This window comes from Phodopus roborovskii, unplaced genomic scaffold (genome assembly GCF_943737965.1).
Source record: "Phodopus roborovskii unplaced genomic scaffold, PHOROB, whole genome shotgun sequence".
In the NCBI taxonomy this organism is placed as follows: domain Eukaryota; kingdom Metazoa; phylum Chordata; class Mammalia; order Rodentia; family Cricetidae; genus Phodopus; species Phodopus roborovskii.
The window spans coordinates 33,948,428-33,963,260 of NW_026126433.1; the positions used below are offsets into that span (position 1 = coordinate 33,948,428).

General features: G+C 42.1%; 1 protein-coding gene across 5 annotated transcripts in view; it reads right to left on the reverse strand.

The window, feature by feature from the left end:
- Positions 1 to 1,516, reverse strand: part of Dnm3 (dynamin 3) — a 480,062-nt gene extending 478,546 nt beyond the window's left edge. For 2 of the 5 annotated variants that reach the window (XM_051186097.1, XM_051186096.1), the window contains exon 1: positions 1,156 to 1,516. In XM_051186097.1, the coding sequence (XP_051042054.1) occupies positions 1,156 to 1,316 (161 nt within the window). In that variant the 5' untranslated portion in view covers positions 1,317 to 1,516. The remainder of the gene's footprint in view (positions 1 to 1,155) is intronic. The other 3 variants (XM_051186093.1, XM_051186098.1, XM_051186095.1) reach the window with 2 other exon arrangements.
- Positions 1,517 to 14,833: the final 13,317 nt, after the last annotated feature.

The window sequence follows — 14,833 nt, forward strand, 5'->3', positions numbered from 1 at the left end:
CTCTGCATCACAAGTCGCTTGCCAGCCAAATAAAAGAATAAAGTGCAATCTCTGGTTGGCTCCCTCCCCAGCCCACCGGCTTCACTACTGAACATTCTACCTGGTTTAGTACTGGGAAACAGATTTCAGCCTTCATGGTACGCTCCTCAGGCAAGATGCAAGGCCATGGAAGGCAACTAATCCTTCCTGAATTGCTCACCAAAAGAAACGTTGATTCCCGACTTAAAACGATAATAATTCTTTGTTTTTTAATTGGGAGACATGAAGAAAGCCACAACCACAATCTAGATTCTGTATGTTAGCTTGAAGACCAGCTAGATAAACAAGAGCTTAAGGAATGCAAGAGGATGCTGGGGGAAGGGGGCACAGAGAGTGCGAGAAAGATGCTGGTCAGTTCTGAGATGATGCAGGAATGACAAGGCAAAGTCCACAGTCTCACAAACACACACACACACACACACACACACACACACACACACACCCCGGAGGTCTCAGGATTTCAGTCATGCCCGAGCAGTGAATGGGTGCACACTCAAACACACCAACGTTTATTCTTCTGCTCCCTGGGAGAACGTAGACAAGCATTTCTGGATAAGCCTTCACCACAGGGATTTCTGGGTCCGCACACCCCGCCTCCCCAGCTTGGGGCAGGCAATGCCTGTCTCAAACAGTAGAGAGATCTGAGAGCCAGGGCGAAAGGAAAAGAACTGAGGAGGAGGGGTAAATCCCCACAGCCTAGCTAAGAGTCTCGGGGAGGGTGACAGGAAGAGGACGTTGAGACCGAGGTAGAGACCAGGGGACTGGAAAGCACCGAGCTGCGCATCCAGACTGTCAGGAGCTGGCGCGCACCGAGCCAGCCAGCGAGGGAAGTGGATCCTGGGGCGGACCCCGACTCCCCCACCAAGGGTGGGGAGGAAATGGCTTTGTATAGCAGGATGAAAGACAGACAGGGGGTCACCACGAGGTGGAGAATACGGGGACCAAGGATGCCCAGAGCAGGGAGTACCCCTCCTGCCCCAGGGACACTATTGCTCTCCCACAATCCGCCACAGACTCTAGTCCACCCTCTGGTTCCCCATACTGTTCCACGTTCCAACGGCCTGGAGCAGGGGAGCCCCCACGGCCGCGCCCCCACCGCGCTCCCAGTGCGCTCACCTGCCCACGAAGTTCTCGAGCACCGAGCTCTTGCCAGCGCTCTGGCCGCCCACCACGGCGATCTGCGGCAGCTCCAGCAGACAGCTCTGTCCCAGCGCCGAGAAAGCATCCTGTAGACGGTTCACCAGCGGGATCAGCTCCTCCATCTCCCGGTTCCCCATCCTGCCTGCACAGCCAACTGCCCCACAGGTCTCCGCTCGACTCTGTGACCTGGCAGGCAGCCCGGGCCTCGGGACGCTTGCTTGTTAGGGTGGCTGCTGCGCGGGGCTCAGACAGCTTGAATCACCACACGGACGTCGGATCCTGGCCGCCCGCTGCTAGGCTGCTGACAGCTAACGGCCCACAGCGCGCTTGCGCAGGCTAGAAAGGCGAGAGAGGCGTGGCCTAGCTCCACAAGGTTACGCCCACCCCACGCCCCTCTCCTGCTCCTCCTCAGAGTTTTCAACCCTACTGCCCTGGCCAGGCGCGCATGCACTGCCTCCCAGCTGCTGTCAGATGCCACCGCCCAGGCTAAAGGGCAGAGAGAGTTACAGCATTTTATCAAGAAATGGCCCAAAACCATTCCCAACTGACATTGCTGTTCTTTTTCAAGGAGCTACCTTGACAAAGCCCAGCGGAAAAGCTAACAACCGAATACCATCAGCTGCACCCTGCACCACCACCACCACCATTGCAATGCTTCAGACAGAATACGTTTCCCAAAAGGAAATTTCATGTTTCACACCCTACTCCAGAACTTCAGACTGCTGTGGGAGGCAAAGATAAGGTAGCCTTTTGGAGTCAATTCTTCCTCCATTAGAAAACTGGGTTATTTCACCTTACTGAAGTAATCACCTTTACGGGCCTGTCCTCAGCCTCCTGTAAGCTAATGTGAGTTCCTTGAACTTTCTGTTCCCTACCCCTTCCATCTATCACACCCATTTGTGCCTTTGGGACTCCTTGCTTTAGCTGGCTGTCCTTTTAGCTCCTGGACAGGACAAGGAGATTGCTGTTAAGTACATCAATAACCATGCAGTCTGTACTTGTTCTGTTAAATTTAGCACACCAAGATCTTGTCCCCAGTGATGGATATACAAAGATAAATTGCCATGTTTCTTTACCTCCTTAAAACAGTTCTCTTTCCTGTGTATTTTGAATACTGACAGGATTTAGTGAGCAGTATTTTCTTGCCTCAAACGTGCTCCATCCATCTGAGGATCGTCCAATGACTTTAAGTAACATAGAAGATAGAGACTACATAGAAATCTCTGTTGCATCTCCAGCACCCTGGGGTCATCACTGTAACTTAGGCTTCACCTTCACACTATTGCCCCTCTGAAACTCTATGCAAGGAGTCTGACCCTACCTCACGTTACCTAGCTTCAGTGGCTCTCTGGAAGTGTGGCATAAGATTTCGTGACTGCCTCTGCCTTGCAACTTTAATGCCTGCAAAACTAATGCCACATTTGGAATGGAGCCTGGCTGTTTTGGACCACTGTTGCAGCAGCTGCTGTGCTGACCCCAAAGAAACATGTCTCTAGGCAATTGCTCTCCAGGAGCTGATGACAGGGAAGTCTGTGGCAGAAGTGGATGGAGGCTGGTCACAATGCATCCCAGTCAGAAAGCAGAGAAAAGCAAATGCTGGTAAGCTAGCTTTTTCCTTTCTATGCAATCAGAACCAACATGTGCCAATGCCCCACCTTAATTAATCTAATCTAAGTAATCTTTTAAAGACATACCCAGAGGTTTGTTTCCATGGTGATTCTAGATCCTGCCAAGTTGACAGTCAATATTAACCATCACAAGCTGAAGCCTCCCAATGTGGCTGTACTTGATCAAGGAAAGGGATTGAGGTTAAATGAAGTCATAATAGTGGGACTCTGGTTGGAAAGACCTAGTGCTCCTCTAATTTAAAAAAAAAAAAAAAAAAAAAAAAACACCAGAGCCCCAGCCCCACAGCAAGATGGCAACCATCTTCCAGACAGAAAAATAGCCCTCAGTAGGACAGAGTCTACCCAAGAACTTTAGAGAGAGCTGGAGAGATGGCTCATTGATTAAAAGGACTGACTGCTCTTCCACAAGACTGGGGCCTCAATTCCCAGCACCCACATGTCAGCTCACAACTTTAACTCCAAGATCTAACACCCTCACACAGATACATGCAGACAAAACACCAATAAACATAAAATAAAAATCAATTACTTAAAAAATAACTCTGGAGAATGTCTTCTTAAGCTATGCCGATGAAGATATTTTGTTATATAGCTCAAGCTTACTAGAGATGTAAGGTTTATTTAAAGGAACCCGAGATGAAAATCAGGGAGTAATGATTCCATCTGCAGAAGGTTATGGATAGCATCTGAGAAGGCATGGTCCTTACTGGGCTCCTCCTGCACTCCACTATATGCTGTGTAGAATAAAACTGAGTGCACTAGCCCTTGTCCAAAGTCTTTTGAGCCCTAATGTAGACAACAATGCTACTGTGCACTAGGAAGAAATTATCAGCCAGACAGTGCTGGGGAGGCAGAAGCAGGCGGATCTCTGTGAGTTCGAGACCAGCCTGGTCTACAGAGTGAGTTCCAGGACAGCCAGGGCTACACAGAGAAACCCTGTCTCGAAAAACCAGAGGGGGAAAGAAAGGAAAGAAAAGGAAAAGGAACAAAGAAGAGGAAGAAGAACAACAACCACCACCACCATTGGAAACCTCAAGTCAGTCCTGTTCGTTTAGCTTAAGAAGCCATTCAGAATTGCTCTTACCAACTGCTTTCCTTCTTCCCTTCCCTTTTCCAGTTATTCTGCAGGAAATCAGCACCAAGGAAGCCAGAATCCACACAGAAATAGCTACACTCCTTCAGAGGTGTGGATTTCTACTCATAAACTAATCTGGGTAAAACAACGAGGAAATAGAAATATGACAGGCAGGAGCAGATGGGACAAACTGACAGAAAGACAACTTCCACCTTTCCAATATATATGTAAGCTAAAGAGGGAATCTAGTCAATGTCCAGTTTCTTGAGTATATCACACAGTCACCTCGACCCTGTCACAACACCTGTGATGGATGCCAGCTTTCACTCTCTGGCTCCCACACTCATGCCCTCGCTGCCTGCCTGTAGTTCCTAAAGGTCTGGAGCCTTTTACAAGTTAGAACTAAGAAATAATCTTAATGCAAGAATGCCTGATGATGGGAGAGGAACTCTTTTAAACTGATATGACATTCCCCCCCAAAAAAGTTACACTCCATAAGATGCAGTCACACTTCCTCTTAGATAAACAAAATTTTCCCCATTTTGATCACCTACCTTATTCATAGGACTTAGTTCCTCATAGCCTGGTTATTTCCAAAATTAAATCTATAAATTATATATATATATATATATATACATATATATATATATATGTTTATATACAGATATATATGCTAAATATGCTTCAGGATGAAAGCATACCTTAAAAGAATTTTTTTCAGTAATGAGAATATGCCTAGAAAAACATTTAAACTCTCAAAAATCACAGACTTTAATATATGAGTTTAGGATTCCATGTCCTTAAAAATCCATCACATTATTACAAAGTCACATCTTGTTTATTTCCTACAGTGCACAGCACAGTATCCAATAAATTTTTATGAAGCAAAGCTGAACCAAAATTGTAAGCATTTGCAATGCTATCCATTTAGTACTACTCCTCTGGCCGCTAGTTAACATCTACTGGAGCCCTTCCCTTCTTCCTCCAAAGGTTTTTCCCTTGTTCGTGTTTTAGACTTTTCTGAAAAATCGGCATCACCGAGGAAGCCTTTTCAGTCTTGTTAAGCAGGATGAGCAATTGAAACAGGCAGACTCTCAAAACTGCAGTGTCTGTGTGACACTGACATCATCTTTTCTCTCCTTCAGCTGAGCAGGCTGGTGAAATGCTAAGAACTTCCTACCTTATTACCCATCTACTCATCTACTGCCAGGCATCAAAAACAACTGTAGAACTTCCAGACTCTTGATCCAATGACAGATGGACACTCACCAGTAGCCTCCTCAAAATGTGGTTAAACTGACACGCATGCAGGGCAGAAAACAGTAGTGAGCGAACTTAAAGCACTGAGACAGAAAGGTCAGCAAGAACCCTCTGTATCTCAAAGTAAAACTTAGCACACATTCATGCTTCCTTCTACCAAGAAGGTCTACCCATGCTCAGATGGAAACGCTTAGGATCCCTTTGAAAGGAAAGCTGTTCAGTGCTTTCTTTAACTCTTACTTGTTGAACTGTAGCTTTACAATTTATGACTGAATTGTTGAATTGGCCTCCCTGTAAATGTGAGTGTGTGTGTGTGTGTGTGTGTGTGTGTGTGTGTGTGTGTGTGTTGAGCTAGAAAGGCCCATTTAAAATTATATTTATGAAATTTCCAATGACAAAGAGAGATGATTAAAATGTTAAATGAGTCTCTCTGCTGCCCCAGATCCAATCCCTCAGTCTCATCCCCAGCACGGCAACAGAATACCAGCTGCAGCCCCCCTCCAGCCCCCCACCCCGCTCACATCTCCTGTGGATCCCACAGACCAGCCCCTCCTAACTTCCCACCCCCAACTCATCACTGTACCCAAGCTCCCAACCCTAGCACTCCCTCCCCCCACTAAACCACAGGCCAGGCCTACCAGAAAACCAGGTAGGCTGCTCACAGACCTTCTCCTCTCTCTTCTTCCAGACCCAATCCCCAAGTCTCATCTCCAACTCTGCAGCAGAACATTCATGCCAGCCTTCCCTGCACCCTGTTCTCATCTCCTCTTCTAATCAAAAGAAAGGAAGCAGGTGCACAAACACACACACATGCACATACGCACACATACACACAAACACACACACACACACACACACTCAAACACACACCACCACCATCCACATTGTTTCACCATTTTGGTGGTTCATTTTTATTGGTAATGTACAATCTATTGTGTGTGGAGGTAAATCACTCTGTTTCATCCATTCTTCTACAGATGAGCAATTGGATTATTGTATTTGGAAGACTTACAAATTCAGTATCTATTTCCTGCACAAGTCACTCTGATGAAAATATGTCTTCATCCATCCTCTATACATGATAAGAAATGAAATGAATGATTGTTTATAAACTTCTCTTAAGAAATTATGAATCAGTTAGTCAAGCTTATTGAGCAATTTGGTTTTATATGAGAGGACAATGAAGACTAAACCCTTTAAAGAGTTTACTGTTGGTAAGAGTAATAGAGCCAGTGTTGTGGTGGTAGCTGTGGCTGATGCATTCTTCCTGACCCAGAAGAGAGGCATGAGAATGAGGAAGATGTATATTCACACATCTATGATTTTTTATAACAAGGCAGAAATACTGGAAAAAAAGACAGCATGTTCAACAAATGTTACTGGTCATGCTGGATGTGTGCATGCAGAAGAATGCAAATAGATCCATATTTGCCACCCTACATAAAACCCAAGTCCAAGTGGATCAAAGACCTCAACATTAAACCAGATATTCAGAATCTGAGAGAAAACAGGGAATACCCTTGAATACATTGGCACAGGACACAACTTTCTGAATAGAACATCATTAACACAGGCACTAAGATCAACAATAATGGGACCTCGTGAAACTGAGAAGCTTCTGTAAGGCAAAGGCCACTGTTAATTGCACAAAGCAGCAGCACTGAATGGGAAAAGATTTTTACCAACTCCACATTTGATAGAAAACTAATATACAAAATAGACAAAGAACTCAAGAAACAAGATATCAAGAAAACTCAATTTAAAAATGGGTTACAGATGTAAACAGAGAATTATCAACAGAGAAAGGCTGAAAGAAATGCTCAACATCCTTAGCCATCTGTGAAATTCAAATCAAAACCACTTTGAGATTCTATTTTACACCTGTCAGAATGACTAAGATCAATGACACAAGAGACAGCTCATGCTGGAGAGGATGTGGAGCAAGGGGAACACCCACCACTGCTGGTGGGAGTGCAAACTGGTACAGACAGTATGGAAATCAATATGGAGGTTCCTCAGAAATCTGGAAATTAATCTACCTCAAGACCCAGCTATACCACTCTTGGGCATATACGCAAATGGCCCTCCATCCTACCACAAGGACACTTGCTCACGTGTTCATAGCAGCATTATTTGTAATAGCCAGAAACTGGAAACAACCTAGATGTCCCCCAATTGAAGAATGGATAAAGAAAATGTGGTACATTTACACAATGGAGTGTTACTCAGCATGTTCAAATGACATGATATTTGCAGGCAAATGGAACTAGGGGGAAAAAAAAACACCCTGTGAGGTAACCCATGCCCAGAAAGACAAAGACAGTATGTAAGTGGATATTAGCCAAAATTTAGGTAAATAGGAGGAGTCTATTCACTTTTTTTCTTGTGGTTTTAGTAAAACAAAAACATATTAAATCTATCATCCTGAAACTGTAAAGTTTATGTTTAAAATACTGAAATTGTTTTGAAATAATTTAAGTATACAGTGATCTGTATTATGTGAAAATTTTGTATTTTGAACATGTAGAATATTAACTTCATGATCACCTTAGAGATTTTCACTAACAATAAAATCATTTCTTGGATCTGAAGGCAACTGCTTCAAGGACTCCCTGGAATTGCCAAAATCTATAGATACTCAGATTCCGTGCATAAAATGGAACAGTATTTTCAAACTACATAAAAATGCTACATAGATGCTCTGGTATACTTTGAATTGCCTCTGTGTTATCTGCAATATCTAATACAAAGAAAATGGCACACAAGTAATTGTTTGGAAATAATGACAAAGCAATCTGTACAATGAATTGAGCACAGACACAACCAAAGTTGGTCTGAATGTAGTCCAGGACAGCAGCAATGTAGCAGCATGAAATGGCTGACGGGACACAGAAACAGTTTCTGCTGGCATAAAGGGTCAGTTCTCTTATGCTATTGAATTATTTGATCTATTTTTCTAATGAAGCTGTAAGCTTTGTGAGAGTGAAATAACTCATCTTCATTTTGTTTGTTTTGTTTTTTGTTTTTTTTTTTTTTACTTAATAATGTCATATTTTATTCCTGGGCTTCAATAAGAATAACAGAATGCTAAATGAATACATATATTTGAAAGATTCATAAATGTTCACATAAAATAAAGAATTAAAATTAATAGCACTATAAAGTCTGAAGAACTTGACTTTTATTTATACATGATGATTTTATACATTTTGTGTCATCTTTATCTTCCCAACATGAATATTATATAAAATAAACCTTTGTCATAGGTAAAAATGTTAAATGAAAATTTAAATAAAATTGTGTTTATGTATGTATAAAACACTGAATTTAGAAAACAAATAAATGTATAAGTAGAATTGTCTGTGAGATAATATGGAAGGAATTGCATTGTCATTTTTCTTTTCTTCCTCAGACTTTATACCTTTTATAATTTAGAAAGTTTTATTGAGTCATAATTGGCTCATAACAGAGGCTTCAAAGGAGAAATGTTATATGAAGTTAAAATAACTTGGCAAACACAATCAGGGGAACACATGCACTCCTCTCCTCCAGACCTTTGCTGCTTACCAGCAGCTAAGTTGGGACATTTCTTTCTGACTCAAAGAATAGAAATGCCACATGCCCAGGCTACCAGAGCCACGTGGACTCATTTGTCTTACCAAACTGCAAACTATCCATACATGCATATTTCAAACAAAGCATAAGCACATGAACTGAATTTTGTTTGTTTAAATCACATGTCACAATCTATGGCACCAATAAACCATATACAAAATGCTGTAATTTGTATGAACTAATTACATAATGTTCTAATGAAAACAGAAGTATTATAGAGTGACAGTAAGCCATCTGGGGCAAAGGGTAGGAACAGTAAATTGACTACTACCACAGGGACTACTAGAAGACACATGGAAATTACATCTTCACTGTAGTGATGATAATGTGGTTACAAACTTATGTCATGGAACTTTGAAGGATATATTTTATTTTGTGTAAATTTCACTTTAATAAAAATAAGTACTCTATGACATTTTTGATGTACTCCTGTATGGCAAGTAATGCTAATACATGGGTTGACAGTATCAATTTGAGGCAATCTTGACAATGGGCAGATAAAATTATACTGTTTGGAGAGTCTAAAATAAATATGAACCTATCTTTCAAAATATTATGATGACTTTAAAATTCTACCAATACTGTGCCTATCAAATCTTTGAGAATTGAGTTCCCAGAAAAACATATTTTGGAAAGAAGGAGAGTAAGTCCTCAAACCATCATCTAATTTCTCTAACAAGAAATGATTTTCAAGCAGTACCAGGTATGAATGTTGGTGAGTGAACGAGAGTATGTGAATGCAAGGAACCTGGAAATACTCAGAGTGAGAGTGTCCTCCAGATGAGCTCCTCTGATCCATTGCAGAGGCAAAATGATGGGGAACTTCATTCCTACAAAAAATACGTGAGGGTCAGCTGAACTCAACTCCTCTATCCTACACCTCTTGCCAAGTTTAGTGGTGAAGTATGATGACTACAAGTGTTACAGCTCTGGAGGGAAAGGTATCCTGACCTGTCGGGAAGTCAGGCTATACCTGAAGCAGGCATGAGGTGGGGGATGGTCTCCTCACAGGATGTGGCAATCCTGCTCTTCTCTGACAGATCATTTAAAGCTAAGTTCTGCTTGGCCCCACCCAAGGGAGCTTCCCAATAGAAGTATTCATTTCTTCTTCTTCTTCTTCTTCTTCTTCTTCTTCTTCTTCTTCTTCTTCTTCTTCTTCTTCTTCTTCTTCTTCTTCTTCTTCTTCTCCCTTCTCCCTTCTCCCTTCTCCCTTCTCCTTCTCCTTCTCCTTCTTCTTCTTCTCTTCCCCTGCAAGGGAACTTTCCCAGCAGAACTAACCATTTCTTCTTCTGCTCTACTTTCCTCTCAAGGGAACTTCCCAGCAGAGACTCTGCTCCTCGCCCGCGAAAGATCTTCACCTGAAACTCTTTCAAAAAAGAGATTTATTTGGGAGGGAGGTATCCAGGAGAGAGGCTGCCTCTGCTAGGGTGGAGGTCAGCTGCCAACTGAACAGGCAGCGGGGGCTTATATAGGGCCCATAAGAAATGGGCAGAGTTTTTCCAAGGAGAAGACTTTCAGGGAGGAAACTGGTCAAATTTTGATCCCCTTGAGTTTGGACAAGCTCAGATTGGCTAGTTTTCCTGCTCAGGATTGGTTGGTTTCATGTTGAGTTGGTCAGGGGCAAAGTTGGCTCTGGTTTCAGGGTCAAAGTATGTTTCTTTCACGGGCCCTTTTTAATCTTTTAGCCCTTTCAGGGCCAGGGCATGTCTTTCACTCTAGTTCCAGGGCCCAAGCATGTTTCTTTGGCTATGACTTCAGGGCTAAAGTGTTTCTTTCACTGGCTTGAGTTTCAGGGCCAGGGCGTGTTTCTATCACTGGCTCTAGGCTCAGGGTCAGAGTGCTCAATTTTGTGCTCAGGGATTGGTTGGTTTCGTGTTCAGTTGGCCAATTGGACGAATTGGCTCCGATATCAGGGCCAAACTGTGTTTCTTGCACTGGCCCTTTTTAGCCTTTTGGCTCTAGTTTCAGGCTCAGGGTGGGTTTCTTTCACTGGCTCTGGTTTCAAAGCCAAAGTGTTTCTTCCACTAGTTCTGGGTTCAGGGTCAGGGTGGGTTTCTTTGGCTGGCCCTTTTACCCTACAATGACAGTTCTTATGTGCTTCTTTACATCCAAAAAATACTTTTCTGTGTCATTGGGTCAACTCAGTGGCCCTTGTCTGTCACTGATACAGGAAGATACTACTAGGATTCCTGTTTCACAGATCGGAGAACAGAGAGCTCAGAGTTGGAAGGGAACAGTATGCTGTAAAGAGCTGTCAGAAACACTCCGGCAGGGAGACACTGAACCTAGTAAAACACTGCACCTACATTTGCCAACCTGTGATGGAGAGTGAAAATGCACAACACATTATTGAGCTGAAAATATGAATAAGGGTCAGGTTGTATCCTTATATAAATTATTTTATTTTCTGTGACTTGGAATTGGGATACCTCCTGGACCTTAATCTTACCTACAAAATGGATACATTCACATTCTTAATTCCTAGAACTACTGAGATATCAAATTAAATAATGAATACCAAAACAGTCTGTCTAGTGCAGGTTATCAAACTACTATTTGTTTTTAATAATACAAATCCATACAGGAATTGTAAGTATACTTTATCAATTATCAAAAGTATTTTTCTATGCTATTTATAGTTTTTATTCTTCTTTAAATTTGTTTATTTTATAGCCAGCCTTGTCTATAAAGCCAGCCATGGCTACACAGAGAAACCCTGTCTCAGGAAAAAAAAATGTTTATTTTAGCTTGTATGTGTGTCCCTAAGTATATGTATATACATCCCATGTGTGCAGGTGCCCATGGAGATCAAAAAAGGGCATTGGCTGTCCTGGAACTGGAGTTACAGGCAGTTGTAAGCCACCTGAGGTAGGTGCTGGGAACCACAATGGATCCTCTGCAAGAGCAGCAAGTACTTATAACCATTAGACCATTCCTCCAGCTCTTCAATTATTTTTGTTTGAGACAGAATCCCACTGGCCTGGGACTCACTATGTAGAACAGGCTGGCCTTGAACTCACATAGATCTACCTTCCTGTGCCTCTCTCCACTGTTTCCCTCAGCATCCTGGGCCTCATCCTATCAGCTTTTTATTATTTTATTTTACTTTATTTTATTTGCCTTGGAAAAGTATTTGCATATGTAAGAAATGGTCCTTTTGCTAACTCATTGTGACAAGCCACCATCCCAAAGCTTCCTAAATGTTATCCCTACATGACTATTAGGTGCAGCAGATACCCTGCTTCATAGATGAGTCTCCATTGTCTCAAAATCTCCTTAGTCTAGAGTTACTCCAAGAAAGTATTTGTTTTTTCTCTTTTTCCTCTGTCCCCATAGAGTTTACTGTAGCAGTATAAATGCTGGCAACTAAATGCTGAGAATATAGGGCGAGAAAATTCATACAAAAGTACTAGGTAAGTTTGACTCCATCTTCACAATTTATTTTATATGAAAGCTGAAAACATAGGTTGTGAAAAACAAAAACTGAACGTAGGAGGCTGAGTCCCAGCTCCAGTGGTAGGTAACACTGACTTCATTAGGCATTGCCCTATTACACCCTGCTGCAGAACAAGAACTGGTAGCATACACACATTCTAGCAGCATTTCATGCTATGCTAACAATGCACTCAACACAAGGCATTTGCAAAGTGTCCAAGGCTCAAAGCCCAAGATTGAGTGGTGTCCCCTTGTTTTGGCTTCTAGTGATGGTAATGGAGAGTGGTGGTCCTAGAAAGACAATATATTAGACCAAGTGGTTCAATGTCCTGACAATAACAGGAAGGATGGAAAAGGCCCAACACAACAGCCTTCTTAAGAACTAACAAGAGTCCCTAAGAACTTCATCACATCCTCAATGAACTAGATACACACACACACACACACACACACACACGTCCATTAACAGAATCACTTTCAAGCTATTGATACATACAGATTGGCAGCTCCTGAAGCAGGTCAGAAGCAAGAAGACAATTGTGTTTTCTGTGAGCTCTTTGTCTCAAATATCCTATTTATCTCTCCTTATACAAATATGTTTTCTCCTCATGAGAATCTCCAAACAACCCAGGCTGTTGTTCTCCACAAACTGACAGCAAAGTTCCATTGTTGAAGACAACACCTATATAACTCATTGAACATGGAGAAGTTGAGGGGTATCTACATGGTGTCTTCACCTCTATGTTCTAGCAACTTTGGTACAGGAAGGTAATCTACAGGCTACCAAAGGAGAAATGTAAACACCAAACCAGCCACAAATCATTTATCTACAATGGTGTACTGCCTGCAAGATATACTAGGATGATGGTGGCCCAAAGATTGTGGAGGTAACCAGCCTATAATTGAGTTGACTTAAGGCCCATTCTACAAGATATAACTCATACCTGACACTGCTTGGGTGACCTGAGACTAAAGAACCTGGAAATCTAGGAGATAACCAAACAATACTGAAGTAAGAATGTAGTAATAAAATAACTCCTAATGTCATTCTGCTATACTCAGAGGTCTGTACCTTGTTCAGCCATTATCAGAGAATCTTTCTCCTGAAGCAGATGGGAAAAAATACAGAGATCCACAACCAGACATTATGCAGAGCAAGGGACCTTGGGAAACTCAGCCATAAATGAGATGTCTCCATTAAATCTCTCCTCTCAGAGCTCAGATAACCCTGGCAGAGAGATGGAAATAGTGTAATACAGCTAAAAGGGGTGGAGGACATCAGGCAAACAAGCCCTCTAAATTAACATGAGCAAAGCTCATATGAACTCACAGAGACTGAAGCAGCATGCACAGGGCCTACATGAGTCTGCACCAAAGCCTCTGCATACATTATGGCTTCCTGTTTAGTGCTTTTATAAGATTCCTAAGTGAGTAAACAAGTAAGTATCTGATTCTTCTGCCTTCTCTTGGGCTCTTTTCCTTCTGTTGGTTTGTCTTGCCCAACTCTGAAGTGATAGTTTGTATTTTTCTTTTTATATTATTTTTTAAATTAATGAATAAATGAATGAGTGAAAACCTAACCACTAGGATAAAGGTTAGCATCTGAACTGTCACTTAAAATAGTTCTGGGAGAGGGAATAACAGTTTTCTCCAAAAGAGTGACATTGGGTATATCAATCACTCCAGGACATACCTCATGCTCAAGAATAACTAAGGAGTTAAAGTTTGGTGAGGTTTTTGTTTGCTTGCTTGCTTGCTTGCTTTTTTGCTTTTTTCTTGTTAGGCATGGTTTTACTTTGTTTGCTTGTTTTGGGGAACTTTATTGTTGCACTAGGTTTTTGTTTGTTGAGAAAGAACTTAAAGTTGGGTGAGTAGGGAGCAGGAAAGGATCTGGAAGGACTTGGAGGGAAGAATATGATTAAATTATATTTAAGTTCTAAAGTTATTTTAAATAACAAAAAGATACATTTGTTTAAAACAAATTCTTCCTTTTCTTCTTTGCCTTTTAAAGACCTGTTTCTCTGGTGGTAGTTCACAAGCTGGGATGTTGGTTTGATCCTCCATCCATTGACGTAATTTCCCTCACTCTAGGAGCTGGGTAAAATGAGGAAGTTCCCTGTTGCCACATCTTCTATCTGTAGATATGAGCTTTTCAAAAGATGTGCATTTCCTATGCCCAAAGGTACCCAATGTCTTGGTCTGAACAGGGCTAAAATCAGAAAATTCTCTTTCAGAGCAGCCAGCCCCAGACTGCCTGATGGTAGATGGATTTAATCCTGCAGTGTTAGTACTACTTTCTTCCATCTGATCCAGGAACCAGTTCAATTTTAAAGTGAACCGGGACACACTTGGCACAGGAAAGCAGTTGACTGGAAGCAAAAGAAAAAAATTTCTCACACCACAGTCAATAACACCCACCTTACCCAAGAAGCCTTTGGCATTGTCATAAAGTTTTGCTAAGGGTCTGTCATAAGTGACTATATCTTCTCCTCCCCCACCACCACCACTTCTATATTCCAACACACACACACACACACCATGTCCTCCTAACTCTGTACTGCATAAGAAGTGTGTGTGATCCCAGCACTTGGGAAGCTTAGGCAGGAAGATTACCATGAGTCCCAGGTCAGTCTAGGATACA